Source organism: Myiozetetes cayanensis, unplaced genomic scaffold (assembly GCF_022539395.1).
Source record: "Myiozetetes cayanensis isolate MyiCay16 unplaced genomic scaffold, myiCay2020 scf10, whole genome shotgun sequence".
Taxonomy (NCBI): domain Eukaryota; kingdom Metazoa; phylum Chordata; class Aves; order Passeriformes; family Tyrannidae; genus Myiozetetes; species Myiozetetes cayanensis.
The window spans coordinates 16012806-16031837 of NW_026086605.1; the positions used below are offsets into that span (position 1 = coordinate 16012806).

General features: G+C 35.3%; 1 protein-coding gene across 12 annotated transcripts in view; it reads right to left on the reverse strand.

Annotated features, from left to right (window-relative positions):
- The window catches only part of CPEB3 (cytoplasmic polyadenylation element binding protein 3), an 85790-nt gene that overhangs the window by 41175 nt on the left and 25583 nt on the right, over positions 1-19032 (reverse strand). For 8 of the 12 annotated variants that reach the window (XM_050305264.1, XM_050305257.1, XM_050305256.1 and 5 more), the window contains exons 3-4: positions 14861-15020; positions 3846-3902 (exon numbers count right to left, since the gene is read on the reverse strand). In XM_050305264.1, coding sequence (XP_050161221.1) covers positions 3846-3902; positions 14861-15020 — 217 coding nt within the window. The remainder of the gene's footprint in view (positions 1-3845; positions 3903-14860; positions 15021-19032) is intronic. The other 4 variants (XM_050305261.1, XM_050305259.1, XM_050305266.1 and 1 more) reach the window with 3 other exon arrangements.

The following is a 19032-nucleotide window of genomic DNA, read 5'->3' on the forward strand; positions in this document are numbered from 1 at the left end:
GAAATGACAGTTGGATGGAGAACAAACAGTACCAGACCCCGCAGATGACACAGTTTCATATGAGACAAGAATGAACAGTGGAAGTAACATAGAACATCTGAAGCCCAACATCACTGAAAAGTCACTGCACAGATGAGCTTTAGGAAAAACAAAAGTCCAGCATTTCACAAAGCGCTTTCTCATTTGCTCATTTAACTACCTTTAAACTTATTTTATGGAATATAATTTGGGATCCCAGCAAAACAGTTCAGTTCTTCCTTAGAAAGGTCTCACATCCTTGTTTATTCCCATCTCCCTTTTTCATCTGCCATACTTCTCTCTGCCTAAAGTTTATTGTTGGCTTTCTGAAGTTCACAAGAAGCATTAAAGATAGTTCACCACCTACCACGTAGGTGACTATGTATTCATGCTAATCACTTAGTCCTATTCACACAGCTAATTTAAAAGAAGCACATTCTCCTGAGAAGCACTCAAGAGAAAGTCCAACTGCTTCCAAACAGAAGCACTGGCTGCAGAAACACATGGCTGCAAATGGCAGTGAACAATAACAAGGGAAGGGATGAAGGACACCTTTGAGGTAATTTTGCCAAAGCAAAATAATTTCTTTTCAGGCTTTGCCTAGTATTTTAAGCATAGCTTTTACCTGGTACTTCAAACATCTAATAAAATTATCAGTCATAGGTGCTGTAGATGAAAGTTTTTTAAAATTCTTCTACTGTTTAGCTCAGTATGAATGATATGATTAAAAAGTTCAATAACTGATGTCACTAATTGATTAAAAACACTATTTCAATTAAAGAAATTTCAATTAGATCTGGTACAGACAGAATCTATACATTTTTCCCTCTGAACAATGTTTCAAATAGAAATATTTGCATCTTCCTTTTTGTTTAAATGCTCTTTAGGATTATGCACAGACCTCTCTGCATATTTGAGCATTGCATTCCTCAACAGAAGTCTAATTCTGAACTTCAAGAGCATTTATAATATAAACACGTTTATACATATGTGCAACTGTGTATGTACATGAGCATAATGCCATTAATGGCAAGAAGAGATTCATATAATTATGAATATATATTATTTAAAAGCAATCTCTTCTACCCCACCACTTTCATTATTTCAGAACTCAGTGCTTTGAGATGATGATGATTTACAGCTTTGCACAATGATGAACAAAATGGTGGTAGTATGCTCCACACTGTGCTGCCAACTAAGCAAGTAACACCTTCCCTCAAACCAAACAATCCCCTTCAACATTCACAGACAGCAGCCCAAGACAGTCAGGCAAGAAAACCCCAAGTTTCAAAAGGCTGGAATCAGTAAGTAGTAACAGCTCCAGTGCAGTTGAAAGTGCTGCCACAGAGGATGAGAAGGATCTAGAGATGAACACCCCTCAGAGCTTCCCCTCTCCCTACAGCATGTGAAGTTTTGCATTGCTGTTGGCATGAGCATATGCTGTCTTCCAACTTCAAAAGCCTGTGTACACTGTCAGTGTGAAATTGAGCTTTGAGTAATAAATCTTAAAGATTATTACTGTGTCTTCACAGGAAAAGAGAAAAATGCTTATGTAGCAATGACTATAAATAGAATGTGAAGGTTGGATTTGCAGTTTCAGCAGACAGTGTTTGGTTTCACAGAAATTATACACAGATTTGACAAGTATTATGATTTAAAGATGTTACATAAGTTCTCAAAATTGTTCCAAAAATTACTGTTATGAAATATCTTTAGGCAATTCTTATTTTACTTATTTTTTTTTTTAACCCAAATCACAACCATTCCAGCACAGAAAGGAGTATTTCTTCTTGAGATAACTTTCCTTAGTATATTTCCCCATGACAAAGGTAATGGATGACATGGGAATTACATAGTTCTAAATTTCTCAGTTTTAGCTGCATACAAAAGAGGATTTCAATCACAGAAAGTAATTTTTAAGCTTATGTACTTAAATATTTGCTTTTATTCTCAGCTCTTCAAAGATTTAAGAGCAAAACCCAACAGGTTTCATAGTACAATAATTCTAGCTTCTGGGTTCTCAGTAATGACCAAAAATGGTGTGGCCTCACCTAGTAAAGAAAGGGAAGATAAATATATGGAAACTTATTCAGACTTTTGATTTGTGCTGAATTTAATTTTGCATACATTACACATTTATGATTCTAGACTTATGCAAGTCTGTACACAGTTAATATTTCAATACTTTAAACAGTGGAAATGCACAAATATATTTAGTTTAGGTCCCTCAGCCAGCTCTACTGCTATTTTAACCATACACCAGGACTACTACAAAGGATCATTGTTTTTCACAAACTATTATATTTTATAGATGCTGTAAAAATTTCAAAGAAATCAGACAGGAAGAAATATTTCTTTAATATTATTTCCATTAAAAAGAAATCAGAATAAAATACATCATTCATTTAGGATAAAAGTGAGTTGTCCCAAAACAGGATAACATTTTGTATCAGTTTTTCATTCTTGTCTTTCAAAAATTTCTGTAAGACTTCTTAAGAAATACTACTATAGATTTCATAGTAACTGTTGATTTTTAAAAGTAACTCAAAATTCAGTAATATCCCATCTTCACAAGCATATTACTATTGCAATCAGCTTAATGCAATGCCCACGTTAGAACAACAAATTCATGTCAAACAGCCAACAGCTGTACTGTGTAGAACTTATTTACACACACACACCCCGACATGAACAGCTGCCTCTTTTAATAAAGTCTTTAATTAAACAGTGTTTCTCCTATTTTCACAATCAAAATTACTTGATTTCCCATAATTTCATGTGCCCATAACAAAATGGGGCACACATGCTAACTATGACAACTGAAACTCTTCAAAATATCACCTCATCATTAACAGTGTAAAACTAAGAACACAAAGTCCTATGGGTTCCAAAAGCTGGCCTTTACAGCCAAATGTTAAACACCTTGCATCTTGTCTATCAAAAATTTTCAGTTCTTCACATCTAGAAACTATTCTTTGGTTGGTACTACACACACAAAAAAAATGCAGTTCTCAACTATACACAGTCTAACTTAAATTGACAGTGCAAAGGTAAAAAATTCTCACAGAAGTTCATATGTTAATCCTAACACGTCTAATACAACACTGTAAGCAAAAATGGACTTTTCAAAATAGCATTTCATAGGATTAGACAGACAAATACTATGCTTAGATTTGCATAGTTCGGTTCTATGTTATGCTGGTGGTGCTTAACACCCCACCTCCCAAATTCCCCACACATGAGCTATCTTCCAGATCCACGCTGGCAGGTTTTTTGAATGCATATGTTCATGACTAGACTTTTAATTTTGCTTTTATTTCCTGACACAAACAAAAGCAATAATCTCTCAGTGAAGTGCAGTTTTTCCTCATTATTTAGATGTGTAAACATTCTCTCCATTCCTGTCTACATAATTGAAACCAACTGAGCAAACTCCATCAGTCAATGTAATTGTATGCAAAACTTGTAACAGCTCATCCCAACAGGAAGAAATATGTCTGGAGAGATACCAGAAAATAAAGTTACAGATTTAATACACACACCCACAAAAGAGGAAACAAGAGAGACTGTTTTGTAATATTCTCTATAGCAGGCATTATGAAGCTTCCAGTGAAACACAAAGTCATTATAAAGCTAACATAAAGAACCCCCAATTCTACTAATGTGATTTCATTTCTGACTGATTTTCAGAACATTTTTAGAATGTGCACAAACTTCTATGCAAATTTGCTATGATATATTTGTCTGGCTGTGCACCTACATACAGAATAAATGTAAGAAATAATATTCAACATGACAATACAAATCACTAGACATTAACTACTTACTATTAAGAGCCATAATATTGTCTGTTCCTGGATGATGGAAATTTATTCCCATACGCCCTGCAATGTAAGCAAAAGCTATTTTCAGTGTTTTTATTTGAAAACTGAACTAATTAATTAACATGAAAAATTTCTAAAGGTTGGGGTAGGTGAATCTTCCATCTATTGAAGACAACTTTCCAAGAATACACATTTACAATACTTAATACCACAGCACCCTTAGTGTTACGTACTTAAAATACTCAAAATCACAAAATAAACAGTGAAATAGTTCTTTTTAATACATTCCTTTGCTTTGCACTAAGAAAGTATTATGCTTACCCTTTCAAAATAAGGCCTCAAGTTCAAGTTTGCTGCAGTTATGACATTTACAGTTGGCTTCCAATAACAAGTACAGCATTACAATACTCCACTTAGTTTGTAAAAATTAATCACTATTTTTCATACTAACTGTAGCACCAGAAGCTCTCAAGTTAACAGGTAGCTGGAGGGAAAGTTCTTACCCTGGTTTTATATTCTTCCCTAAGAATCTTCTATCTACTATTTGAGATATGACACTGGGTTGGAGGGAATGTTGTTCTCATGCAGTGCATTCATATGTACTTTGAGAAATATATATCTTGACCCAAAGGAGACTTAGCCCAGAGAAATCTACTTCTACTGTCAAAGCAAGAAATGAGCCAACAGAAGCAATGCTGCTCAGATTAGTTTTAGATACTGTTTAACTGAGCTGAAGTATTAAAAACTTATCCTGAAGAAAATTTGTAACGGGACTTTCTTAATTAAATACACAAAACAATTTGAAAGCTGTAACTGATATTAGTTGTTGCTTGGAAAAAGACATAAAAGGATAATTAGAGCCGTAAAAAAAGTTATTTCAATTGAGTAAGGTAAGGTAAACAAACTTCATGTATATAATGTCAATCCATTTCATATGCTTCCATATCTCTGTGTCTGTGGTTAAGTTCGGGAGCTAAGGAAGGAGGCACTTCACATTTCTTCACATGGGCACTCAAATATGGGAGCTCAGGACCCACTCACTATACTGAAGAACCAGTATAATGGTTATGTCCCTCTACTTCTGCAAACCCAGGTTTTAACACATAAACTCTGGCAAAGCAGAACTAAAGCAAATCCTTTCCAACATTTTTAGTTCCTATTGATAGTTAAGGCCTCCATATTTGCAGTCACAGAGACTGCTGTGCTGTCATGAATATTCTTGCTGAACAGATGTGGCATGAAGTTTCAGTACACTTCTGAAACTAAGTCATATGGAGTTTAAAAAAAAAGCAAATAAGTCTTTTCTTCACATTATAGTTTTTCCTTCTTTTAGAAAAAAAGTGTTGCCACAATAAGGCTATCAAGCCAACAGCACCTCCAGAAAGAAGTGGGGGCAGAAGGTAAAAAGAATATCCATTTTTACTTTCCAACTCCTTGAGCAAAGCTTCTTAAAGAGATGATCTTCATTAACTACTGCACATTTCCTAATTACAGACATAATTCTCCTATACATATTTTCACATTAATCTGGCATTGCAGAAATACCAAAGCTGCTACTATTTCAGTTAGTATAACCTTTGCTAAAATATTTCAGAAATCTTGCCAGATGGACATTAATTCCCTTTTCCTCAATAGTGTATTAATGAGTGTGAGGTTACAGGTATTACTTGCAAAGAGAAAAGGTGTATATACTAATCTGTACTTTCAAATTAATACTAGGAATAGCAAAAAAAAAGGAAACTATTATGGAAAAAATACAGTCAAATTTGAATGCATGAGACTTGGATGGGCCCTTCTATCTTCCTTTGCTGAAGCTGAAATTCTGCTGTTTGACCAGCTTCAGAAATAGAATCCTATCTGTGACATCTGGGCTTGTTTTTTTCCTCCCTCCAGGCTGTCACTGGACCAGGTGCTGCTTGTGTGACATTTTGTCACCTGCCCTTGGCCTGCTATTTTTAAACAGTTCTTGTCAGCTATCTTTTAAGAGGAGCAGAAAATACAGAGCAGCACAAGCAGAAGGACATGTTCTCACACTGAGCTAAGCCACTGTGCAGGATAATTCTGTGCATCTTCAGAGGTCCCCAGCACTGCTCTATAGGAACAGATTAATGGAATCCTTTCAAAACACACCTGTATTAAAAGCATTCAAAAGAGACTAGTAATGCACTAATCATAAGACCATTAATCACCAATAACTATACAGCCTTTCATATTAGCTATAGCATTTGAAAATCTTGTTGCTTGAAGTAAATTATTCAATTGAAAAAAGAGGCCATATGCAGATTACAAAACTGCATAATTATCTCAGGAAACTTTTTTTTTTATTTTTAAGGTGCAATGTAGAACTGTGAAATATAATTAAGAATATGTACTTTCAAAGACATATTTAGTTAAACATATAAATGAGTACTGGAAAACAACCAATTTTAAGAAAAACATATGTATGTTACCTGGACCTTTATGAAGAAGTTCATATTTTTAATTATAGTTTTAAAACTAAATCTCTAGATAATAAAGGTTTACTTTTCAAGATTATTAAGCACATTAAGAAGAAACGCAGAGAAGACAGAGCACAGAAGTTATGGATTCCAGCAGTTCACTGAAATCATAAATAGAAACCCTTCCAGTAACAACATCCCCAGTGCTTGTATTCAGTGTCCATCTGCCATTTTCAGTTTGCCTATCTTGGTTTCATAACTATTTACTGAGTATATTTTCAATTATGTGCTTTTATAACATACACTTATAGTGCTGCAGTTAGGGTGCAAAATTAACCACTCTTTTACATCTTTTTAGTTCCTAATTTAAAAATAAAAAATAATCCACTTGTATACCGCTTGCTCTTTAAACATTTCAGAGAAAAAAATGAAGGTTTAATGATACCTGTATAGTCCAGGCTGCACTTTTGCTTATTTTATGTCATTAAATTTCTTAAATTATCTCTCCTAACAACATTTGGAGAGACTTTTCTGGCTGGACTGCCTGAGTGCTCTGCTGCATGTGCCATATAATGCTTGTCATGGCAGAGAGCCCAATTCCTTTTCAGAGCTCATCAAATCTGTGCATCTTCTTTTCTGTATTTTATTTTACATATTACTCTGTTCTTTGTAGAAGAGTATAATGATCTTGCATCAATTCTGACATCTTTCCAACAACTAAAGGAAGTATACCCTTTCCACACATTTTTATGAATCTCTTTATTAAATCTTTCACAAACAAACTATGTTTTTAATTGCCTAGATAATTTGAAGTTACATGATCAGTTTTGAGACATAATGTTGTTCCAGAAACAACAAAGCTAGGTATCAGACACAGTTTTACCACTATTTCATTTTCTTTTTTATTCATTCTCTCTTTGTAAGTCCTTTATGACTTTTTGAACTTGTGAAACCCTAATCAGCTCCTGGACATGAACACTTACTCAGTAGGATTTTTAAGATTACAGTTACTTTTCTCAGTAAAGTACTTTTCAAATTACCATCAACATTCCAAGAAACAGTGTTCATTGGTTATATATTGAGTAAAACTTCTTGCACTATTATACTTCATGACTTTTACCAAGACTGATCACTTTTACCAATTCAGCAATTGGTATTTGGCACAAGATTTGCTAGAAAATAGCAAAATAGCTTGCTTTTGACCTGTCCTGAACTTTCTGCGAATGAGAACTTCCTCGGAATGAGAACTTCCTCTAACACAGTTCTTAAGACCACTGTTGATATCAATTACAAGTTAGGATTACATAATTCAGTGGCAAGGTCAAATGAAATCAGCAACAGGACTAGTTCTGCTAAATTTCCTTAGTAATAATCCCTCCTTTATCTTCCTTATATTCTCTAGCAAACTATTTCCAACAAAAGGCACTAAAAACTAGCTATAGTTACTTGGATGGGTAGGTAGCAGGTGGGTAGAGCAAATTTTAGAAACAGAAGAGTGGAAAAATCAAAGCAAGACCAGAGTATTACCTCAAACATCTGAAACAAGATTATCCTTTTGACTCACGTGTATTCAGGAGTCCAGTTTATGGCACAACCTACAGCTCCACACACACTCACACACAGCCCCACCAGCTCAGCCATGGGTCTCTACTCCATGACTCACAAATGGCCACAAAGCAAGAGGCATGTGTGTGAATATGTAAGAATCATAAGAATCTCTACCTGAGTAGACCTCAGAACATTCTCTCTCCTTTTCCCCCCAAATTAAAGACACCTGAAACTGATGCCAGACTAACTCAAAATACATACCCAAGATAATTTCAAAACCAAGAACTTTGGGAGCAAGGGTCTGTGTAAAGAATTATAAAAAATAAAGGAAGTTTGTTGGGTTTATTTCCCTCACCCTTTTTTTATGCCTACCTGCCATTTGTTCACACCCATAATTTAAACACCTACACTTCCAGATCTTAAAAAAAAAAATTAAAATATTGAGCAGAACAAAAGTACTATTGTTTGCCAGAAGAGGAATATGAAGAACTATTACTGTGTTCACATGTATATATTTCTACTGTGCAAAAACACATTGTGGCAATGTGAAGTGTATAATTATCAGCTATGAATATCAGTAACAAAGCTTGCCAATTCTAACTTCTTCCTGTCACTGACTAAGCATATATCCTATCAGTAGGGAAAGCAAATATATATATATATATATATATATAAAACAAAACAAAATATACATTACAATGAAATGCAGTCCTCATAAGTTAATTACATTGCTCCAATAAAACGCAAGGGGGTCTTGCATATATTTAAGTATAATAAACATTTTCAGCTTGAAAACAGCTATATTTTCAAAATATTATTACTTTAAAAGCAAGACTAGATGAACATAAAGATATATTTGGCTTAACTTATAAGCAGTAGACAAGTACATGTACACATACCCATTCTACACGAAGCTCTAGAAGTGTATTCATAAGAGCAATATTGGTGTTTTTATTGGCAAGTTGGGGGGAATAAAATAAAACAATATGAAAGCAGACTTTTCCATTAGCAACCTATGCTAAAATACACAAAACCCTCAGAACAGCAGAAAAGTGGGAAAGAAAAAAAGAAAAAGTTGCTTTAGGCCTTTGTGAGGCCAGTCTTCAATAGCACAAGATAAAAACAGAAATAAAGAGAAGGAAAATTTTATATCCATATCATCAGTTCTTAATCTAAACTAAGTAAACAACAAACTCCACCACTCCTGCCCAAAACAGATTCAGCAAGTTAAAGACAAGGAAATGCCAGATGCCAGCAGCAAATTAAGAAGTATGATCATACTACAGGATCATTGGACAAAGCACTTCTTTAAGGAATATGAACCACTTAATGATCATATTCTGTACTGAAAAAATATTAAAGAGGATTTTCTTAAATAAGAAGAGTTTTAAATGGCAACAGGGGCTGTGTCCTTTAAAAGGATTAGCTTCAGTGGCCTAATTTTAAATACAAATAGATGTGCAAACACATCTATCTGTTCACTCTGTTTTTCATGAACATTTACAGAAAGGGGTCTGATGAGCACTGAGATTTTGGGAAATGCAGGTACACTGCACTTTTTCCTAATGAAAGTGTTGCAAAGAAGCTCTAACAGGGTAGCACCATTTCTAGGACTGAGATGACAACATTTGTTCTATTTGCATGACCTTTGTGCTCAGCTGCTGACTGCAAACACAAATATTCACCTTCACTTTTCTCAGGTCATGTGGCAAACACTGCTTTGCTTACAAAAAGCTTAGGAACACTTACAGCTGAACAAAATCAGGTGACACGTATTGAAGTTAATGAAAATCAAAGTGGAAATGTAAAGGTCCATTCTATATTTATTAGAACACTGTCTAAGTTGCATATGGATCTTCAAACACTTGACTGTCAAAAACCATAAACAACATAGTTAATTTAAATGTAAACAGGAAATCTGAAATTTTGTTTAGTTTTCATATGAGCTGATACACTCTTTTTACAACAGTTAAAAAGCAGTAACCCAGTAACTTCAGTTTTCTATTACACAAATATATGGGTGTCATTAAGCACTGAAAATCAAGATTAAAAAAGTTTCCCCACAGATGCTATTTCTGCCTCTGAACTGTTGCACATTTGTATTCATTTCAAGCTCTACTGAAATATTATGACATAATCAATGCATACTTTATGTATCTTTCTACAGTATGGTATCTATTAAAATTAGTTTTAATAAAGCCTAGTCTTGGGGTTTTCCTGGTCCATATGTTGTCTCCAAATACTCATACTTGAAGATGTACCACACTGATACTTTAAAAAAAATAAGAATTTTTATTAGCTGGGGATTTACAAATTACAAAGTTTTTTTTCCACTCTGATTTAGAATAAACCCCAACTATTACTGTTATCTAGTGTAACAATAGATTTAAAATAAATATTTTGAAGGGATGTGATTTCTCTCCTCAATATTATACTTTGATTCCGTTTCATGACCTGTCAGTAGCACATGTGCACAGCGTTATGATCTAACACAGCTGAAATATTTTATTTAATTATTTAAAAATAGAACAAAGGCAGCTGCTACTTACTACTGATCAAAATATTTTTTTAGATCAGAATGCCTCTGTTTGTGTTGTAATGCAATAGTTTGACACGGATAAACATATTGCAACAGTGACATATTACACCACAGACAGAAAACACTTTGATGTAGGAAAGAAATGTTCTAGTCAGTAATAAGTAGCATCTATTTAGCTATTCTGATAATTCAGTTTTGCCCTACAGTCTTGTGTAGAAGCAGTGTGTAAATAAAAAAGGTTATAAAATACTGCAAGTATATTCTTTCCTCATTACAGCAAAACTGTCCCTTGTATTTCTGCAGCGGATAATATATTTTATTTGCAACTCAAAAATAAGTAGGACCACTAAGGAAAACCATCTCAGGAGATAATGAACATTTCTGTCATATAGGCCTTGTTATGACTGATACAGGGAACAACTAAATATCCTAGGTCATGCACAGTAATTCATCATTAATTGGAAGCAGCTTAACAATTCCTTTACTGAACTTTTTTCCTTTTTTTTTTTCCCACCTTTTTGAAAGAAGAAAATTATTTATGAGTAATGACTGAAAGAGAAGAAAAACGTTGAAGCTGGTCTTGATGGTAGAGAAAGCAGGGAGGGAAGTCTGACCAACTGTCTTGGGACAAAAGAAAATGAGATTTCCTTTTCAATTAATTTACATTCCTTAAATCTACAAGCATGAAAATGAAACATTATTTGTAAAGTTACACTGTTCCCAGACTATGAGGACAGAAAGAGAGGAACCTACAGCAGGGCTCCCCTATCTGGCAGGAAAAGCTGAGAAAAAGAAATCAGTTTTAGACAGAAATAAAACAAGAGCTGACACTGAGCACCTTCTCCCAAGACAGGGCTCAAGACAAAATGCAACATCAATGGATATGCTGGCAAGTTACTAAAATCCAGAAACCTCAGAGCCAGATATCAAATCTGGCAAGAAACACAAGAAAAGAACTGAGTGACCCTGGCTCTCCCAGCTGAAGAGCACCAAGCCAGCCTCCCCATCAGACTGGGTTAGCACTCGCTCAGTGTAAGTAATTCAAGATTGCACGAGTGAGGATCAGTCAGTTTCTGCTGCACTAACAATCTGTCAGACTTTCTCTGTTCCACACTTGAAAGCAACACCCTCCCAGAAAAGTCACTTAATGACATGCCCTCTCAAGGCCAAGTGGATCATGTTTTAAAAAAAGTGACCTGCCTTGGTGATCTTGAAATAAACTCTATTTCCATGGCCTGCAGGGCAATGTCCGACCATACCTCAGATTCAGAGCAGGATATGGATATGAAGCTTCAACTACTATAAACAAAAGGACAGACTCTTCCTTTCTCACCCCAAGCTTCTCCCCTTCCTCCTCTGAACACTGCGGAGCATGAGGAACACAGACCCCAAAATGAGAAGAAAAATATCCCAGAACCATTTCAATTTGGTCTTCACATCAGAATCTTTTATGGCTAATCCTCCCACTCACATTCTAATCTAGAACTCTTGTTCTATATCCAAGAGAATTATTATTTTGTTTCAAGTATCTGCTGGGATGTGAGGGGGCACACAGGCCAACAGGGGCTATGTTCCAAGCAAAGTTTCAAACTTCAGATAAACCACATGCAATTTTTTACTAATGAATACATATACAGACAGTGCTTCTAAAAATAAGTATTTGATGGAGACTGTTGGCAGCAGCAGGTTGAAATGATCCTGAAATAGCTCCACTGGCTTTGTAACATGCATTGGAGGCCCTGAGACATGTACAGTTTTTCTAGAATCAAATCTTTCTGTATTTTCAAGATCAGAGGATTTTGGTACTCATTTTTTCACCCCTTCCATTAAAAAATTTGGATAGCAAATGTATGGCAAATTGACCTGTAAGTGCTGCTAGCTACAATTCTTTGAAAAAAATAAGGTTTATTTACCAGAAGGTGAACAACTAAAAAAAAGTAATTTGAAAGCCATCTCATTATTTTAAATCAGGAATTTTGTGGCTGTTTCATTTTCTGTCTAGAGAAGCAATACCTGCAGAAGTCTAAGAGAGGAAAGTCACAGATGCAAGAGGAAGGAAAGATTTAAAGGGAAAAAACACTCTGTTTACTATGAAGGACAGAGGTGGTAAAATGAAGAGGAACTAGGTCTGAGATTTGGTTAAGTCAATAATATGCCAGAAAGAGTGGCTGAAATTTTGCACAAGAGGCATTTACACAGGAGTGTCTATGAGGAACTGAAAAAATCAAGCTGAAGCACATAACCAATATATTCAAAAAGCCCCAAGATCACTTTCTCAAGGTCATAACAGATTAAAATGTCCTGCTATGTTAAGGGGGAGAGCCAAAGAGTGGGATAAATAAGAAGAAAATCAAGTGACTTTAGGAGACAACATTAAGTGAAATGCAAGGAAGGTACAGAGAAGGACAGCAGCTCAAAACCTTCTGCATCTTTGGTCGAGAAAAAGCAAGAAGTTGGATGTACAGGAGAAGAGTCAAGACCAATTTTCACAGAAAAAGTAACAGCAAAAACGCAACAAGAAAGTGACTTAAGGAATGGATCAATGTTTGCAGAAAAATGTTTTTTATGAAAAGGATTCAGCTAAAATAGTAACATATATTTGTTTAATGCAGAGGGAGGGGACACTTCTTGCAAGGGAGAATAAAACAGCCACCCCTATGAATATTGCCAGTCATGCTGCACAGTGTGAAAGCTGGACTAGAGAGGAAAGTGCACACTGGGTCAGGCCAAGGCTGGAGACTACAGAACTAAGCCCTTCCTGGAGGAGGAAAACAAAGCGAGACAGGGAATTAACTACATCATTGGGAAAGCAAAGAAACAAACACAAAAGCAGCTGTGCAGAGACAGAGAGATAACTAACATCTCCAACAGCTACTGGACTGGAAGTGAGCTAATTAACACGGCAGGAAGGCCAAAGCAGGTGAGCAGCAGTGAATGAGAAAATTAAATAGTCAGAAAGACACATCCAGTATGTGACAGAAGCATTTGTTAATAGAAAATGTAAAGCTACTGGTCCCACCGGCAAATGGAGAAGTTCAACTTAAACTTTACAACAATTAATATCCAATCCAATAAAACTTCTAATACCGTCTTTCTCAGTTTTTCCACACACATTCACATGGAAATTCAGTCTTTAAAAGATAAATCTCTATTTGTATATTTATATAAATACTGACTAAAAACAAAAAAAATCGGAGTTTTTAGCTAGATTATCATATTTATTGTAATAAGATACAGTAAATATTTAACTCTATTTACTAACAATTTGGATTTTATTTTATATTTTAATGCCAGCTATATATAACGTATATCCAGCAAAAACCTCAATTTTATTGAGCTTGGTTTTTTACATTCCAGTTTAACCCTTAATTTGGAGGTCTGTGATCAGAATAGACATGAGAAAGTACTTCTTACTATTTTAGACAGATGAATAATGATTAAAGACACTTGAAGGCTATAGCACAGGAAATTTCAAGACAACAGTGGAAAGCATAGAAGAGAGTACAGAAACCAATTACAAAAACTCTGTACCCAGAAAAACGGCAAAATAGGCACACGACCTCAGACCTAGGAAAAATATTTTCCATGTGTAATATATATATATGGGAGGGGAGTAAATGAGGCAATCGTGACATCAAAAAGCATGTCTATAAGCATTAACACAGGAAGTGCTACACAACTGAATTTTTTCTGTGTGTCCTGATTTCTTAGTGTTTGGGAACCATTCCTTGTTCAACATTTTCCTGGTATATGGCTTACTCATGTCTTCAAAGTCACCAAGAATGCACATCAGCAAGAACGTGTACCTATTTTTAAACGTAACTAATGAAAGATTAAGACAGAAGAACGTGCAGATTGATCATGAATATTTATTCACTAAAATGCTGCCACACCTTTCACTATTCATTACCAGCTGAGTATTAGAAATGGTTTCATCTCTAATGCTATACCTGGTAGAACAAAGACACTTCAACAGCATACACAGTCAAAACTTTCCAGCACTTAATAACATCTAGTATCTTTTGGCTCCCCCAACAATCTGAAATCCAAATTAAGGCAAATTTGTTTAAAAGATACCTGAACAACTGTAGAGAGTAACCCTGATACAGTGGCTGTTTTAGAACCCTATACAATAGCTGATAATCCATACAGGTGTAGTATAAACTTTGAACAAGATGTTGAACATAACAGTTGGACTCCAGTTGCACTACTCATCTTTTGAAGTGACTGAAGCAAGAGACCCAGCTGTGCAATCTGCTGAGACACAAACCCACGTTTCAGATATGCCAGTTAGATACTAGGATTGTACACTTATAATAAATGTATACACATTTCACCTTATCTTGCTAAAGTAGAGAAGATTATCTTAAGACGGGAAAATAGAAGTTTTACATAACTGAAAACTCATTCATTAGCAAAAAGTTTAGAGCAATACTGAAAAGCTGATTTTTGTTTAAACACCAAGCAAGCATGGACATATGAATATTCCTAACCTGTAAAATGATTCCTCCACATTATATCAGCGAAACTCATTGGTGGGCCACTGGGAGGGTAGTGTTTACCTTTCAGAGGCTCATGATCAGTCCTTATCATATCCATTAAGGAATTTTCCAAAGAGTGCAAGTTAAAAGTGTCATAGGGCCTATTCCGGTCCTAGAAGAAAAAAAAAAGGAAAGAACAAGTGTTATTGAAAAAATCATTTTCTAACACAGGTTCATGTCTTGTTATATAAAATCCAGCATTCAATTCAAATTTCTTCTTGATAGAACTTTTCAAAATTTAAAAAAAGGATAAATATAAGCCTACAGTTGTTAAAATCATATCCTTTGTTTTGCAACTGCTGCTTTCCCCAGTATTTCCCTCAGCTACGCAGAGAGGCTTTTAATATTTCTAAAAATACGCATACAAACAATAGCTAATTCTAAATATTACCATTTAAATAAGGACTCAGAAATAAAGCAATATCAATGTTTACACTGGAGAAGTGAAATTGTTTCAGAGATTTCTGGTTTACAGCTTCATCATCTGCCTTCTGTCACTGTGCTACCTTAATATCAGAGCAGAAGCAGTGCTCAAGATGCCAGCAGGCATATTTGTTCCAGAAAGTACCAAGCAATTCTTTAAATGTCTAATATTAATCTCACGGGTTTAAGGAAAATACACAAGATGCAAGGAAAAAACCAAACACGACAGGCAAGCCAGAATATGCAACACTTCCACAGGGCACTCAAAAACCAAGCAAGGGTTGTATCGTTTGAATCTCCCATTTTTAATTTGCAGTAGTTCTGCTACTGTTTTATAAGGAAAAGGGAAAAAGAAAAGAAAAAAACCAGACTCAATCTTTCGCAGGTCTACTAGAACAACCAGTTTCAAAGTTCAGGAACAATCCCATGGAGGAAACAATCTACCAATGTCCACGTATCTAGCGTACTGTACACAACACGACACAACAGAATGGCCATTGTAGTCAGCCTCTTTCTAAAAAACCATTATTTTTCTTATTCCCATCACTACCATATTTTAAGGAAAAAAAAATGTGTTTCTTTATTACATTACGCTACCATCAATAAGGAGTGGTATAACATTCCACTGTGCCAACTGAAACATTCACTATAATATGCCCCCATAATTCCTGGAACAATGTTTTTCACATGCTGGTTACTAGAAGATATTCTTGCTTGAAAGAATAAAAATTACAATCCTCAGAGAGGAGGCAGAAATATGCACAGAAAAGGTAATAAAAGTTTTGTCTTAAGCATTATTTCCCTTGAATCCTCTTGTTCTTGTCTTGAAATAAAACAAAGGGAGAGAATGAGTTCACTGGTATAAACTGAGCTTGCTTATCGGCAAAAATCTCATGTTCCCACAGTGCCTACTCTAAACTGCAGATCCAACTTCCCTTCTCCAACATGCTAATGTTGTATTTTCTGTAAGTGGAATAGCATTGCTTTGCTCACTCATCTATTTCATCCACTGAGCGCTTTTTGGCAGTCAAACATGATGTTCAGATAATAATACTTGATTTCTGTTAGAAGCTATACTAAGCTCTGAAGTTCAAATGAGCTCACTGATTTCAAGTTTCATTGTTGACCATTTTCAAGTCTTCTACAGCTGCTTAAAATGTCAACGTTTGTATACTGTATTTAAAAGAGTACTTGTTCACCTATCCAAGTGGATAAATATATTGGAATATAAAATAAAATGTATGCCTAGGAAATCTGAAGTAGATCCTGGGGGAAATATAACCACAAACCAAACGAAAACCCCAAAACAGGGGTTTCTTGAGGTGTTTTTTTTCCCTAAAAGAAAACTTTGTTTTTGTTATAACAACCCAATTCTTAGTAACATATAGTAGGAGAGAAGAGTTTGTTTTATTTCATATTCACTTCCTAAACATAAATGCAAGGTTATATTAAAAAGAAAAAGCCTAATTGGATGTAAAAAAATTCCACTCTTGTGATACATTAGTAAATTTATTAAATAGAATCTATATCATTGTCTCAAAGCAGGAATTTTTGTGCCTTTTTCTATTTGCTTTTTTAAATACATGTACTGTGTATTATGTAAGGAGGTCAGATGTTTCAACACCCAACTATGACATCTTTTTCAAGAGAAAATATCACAGCAAACATACATCTTATATCCTAAGTAGGGGAGGGGAAGTATTTTTCAGTCAGATCAGCCCCCTGATCGGGATTACTACACAGCTGTAGCAGAGCTGAGCTGGCAAAACCAACACTGGAGAGCAAAAGGGCAGGACTGCTGCTTTTGCCACAGTAATAATGTATGCCAGCTTTAAACAATCCTGAGATTACAGTCTTAGAGGACAGAAGGTGTGAGTTGAGAAGAGGACAGAGCCTACAAACTGAATTTAATTGTCCTTTATTAATACATGAATTTTACATTTTAACTAAGGAAGATCAATTTAATCAAAACCCTTCACCTAGGCAATTATAACACTTCCCATTGTAGTACTTGAGAAAGATCAATCTAGTAAAGGAAATTTTAGACACAACAGATGTTATGAGTATGTTGTGGCATGTGCATAAGTATAATGCATGCTGAATACAGATTTTGTTGTGTGGGTGATAAAACAAACAGGTCAGGGCTAACATTCTAGCTCCTAAATAAAAATCCTATTACCATTTTTCTTAGTAGCCTTCATTTCAGTAGGAACTCATTTGTACTCAGCAGATTTGAAGATTGTTTCCTAAATTCAGTAATTTCTCCCAAGAAAACTGGTGCTTCTGTACAAGCACACACACACACACACGATTATGTTTCCTCATTTCTCAGCATGAACAGGTTCTCCTGGTTTTGTGAACTGATACTGTTCCATCTCCCGGATTTGCCTTTTGCATTGTTTCCACAGGCTGCAAACCTGCTGCCAAACAATCTGAACAACAAAAACAATTCACAAAGGCCCTCAGTAGTGCATGAGACCTTCTCACGGAAGTTCTGGGACTAGGATTGTGAATGAAAATCAAAATATATGTAAAATACACAATGATAAAGCATAGTAAATAACTTGAAAAGAAGTTTGAAAAATCAGCAAGTCTGAAAAATCTGCTGGGATATCTTCCTAGAGAATACAAAGTTCCTAAGGCCTACTTTGATAAACTAAGTTATGGATAAAAGAGAAATCTCCAGCTGCAAGGCACTGCCTTTGGGTACACAGTAATCATTAAGTCACCAAAAGATTAAGTCCAGCCTGCCCGTGTTGGATTGTACTTCTGCTGCGTACAGACAGCTACTTGTTAGCTACTGGTGGATACAGCAGCATATTTTGGTTCTTACAACACTCCAATCTTGAAAGAACGAAAAAGTTCAGTAACACCAGCTCTTAGAGAAGAAATGAGTCCTAAAACTTTAAATTCTGGTCCTTGGCTGTTATCTATACATTCAGCCATGACACAGACTTCCTCAAAGTGTACATGTTATGCATAGTGAAAAATTACAAGTGCATATGCAGGATCAGATTTTTAAAGGATCACAAAGTGAAATGGATCTTCAGCTGGAGTTGGGTCTCAACCTTCTACCTCTAAATATCTTATTTGTATGTCTGATTAAAAATGTCACAAAATACAGTGTCTATAATCTCTTAATTAAAAAAACTAAACCCAGAGATTAACTGCCAAAAATAACTGCAGAGTCAAGATACTAAAATAAAATGAGAAAGTACAACAATATGCATTTTATCTGAACTTTACACTTTTGTGCATATGTATTATGATAGCCTTTAATTACTCAACCATAACAATTTTTCAGAGGTCTCCAGTCTCCATCCAGTACACATAATGAACCAACTCCAGGAAAGAATCAAAACATTGCTTTGAAGAGGTCTGTTTATCTCCAGGACAGATGCCTGTGTTGCTTATTCCAGGAGGTGGCTGAGTTTTAATCAGTGTATCAGCAAGTTCCAGAAGGGGAAAAGACATTCTGAAAGTTATCTTAATTATGAAACAAAAATTACTTAGTAGTAGTACCCGAAGCATGTAATTGACAAGCATGTGTAACATCCGAAATAAAAAGAACTTTTTCCCATTTGTTGTACCCTGTAATGTAGTAGGTTTTGTTCTGCCCACTTCAAGACTCACAGCACAGGCACGTAAGGGCAGGGCATACCCAGCACTACTTCAGTTCCCTCCCAATAGATACACAAACC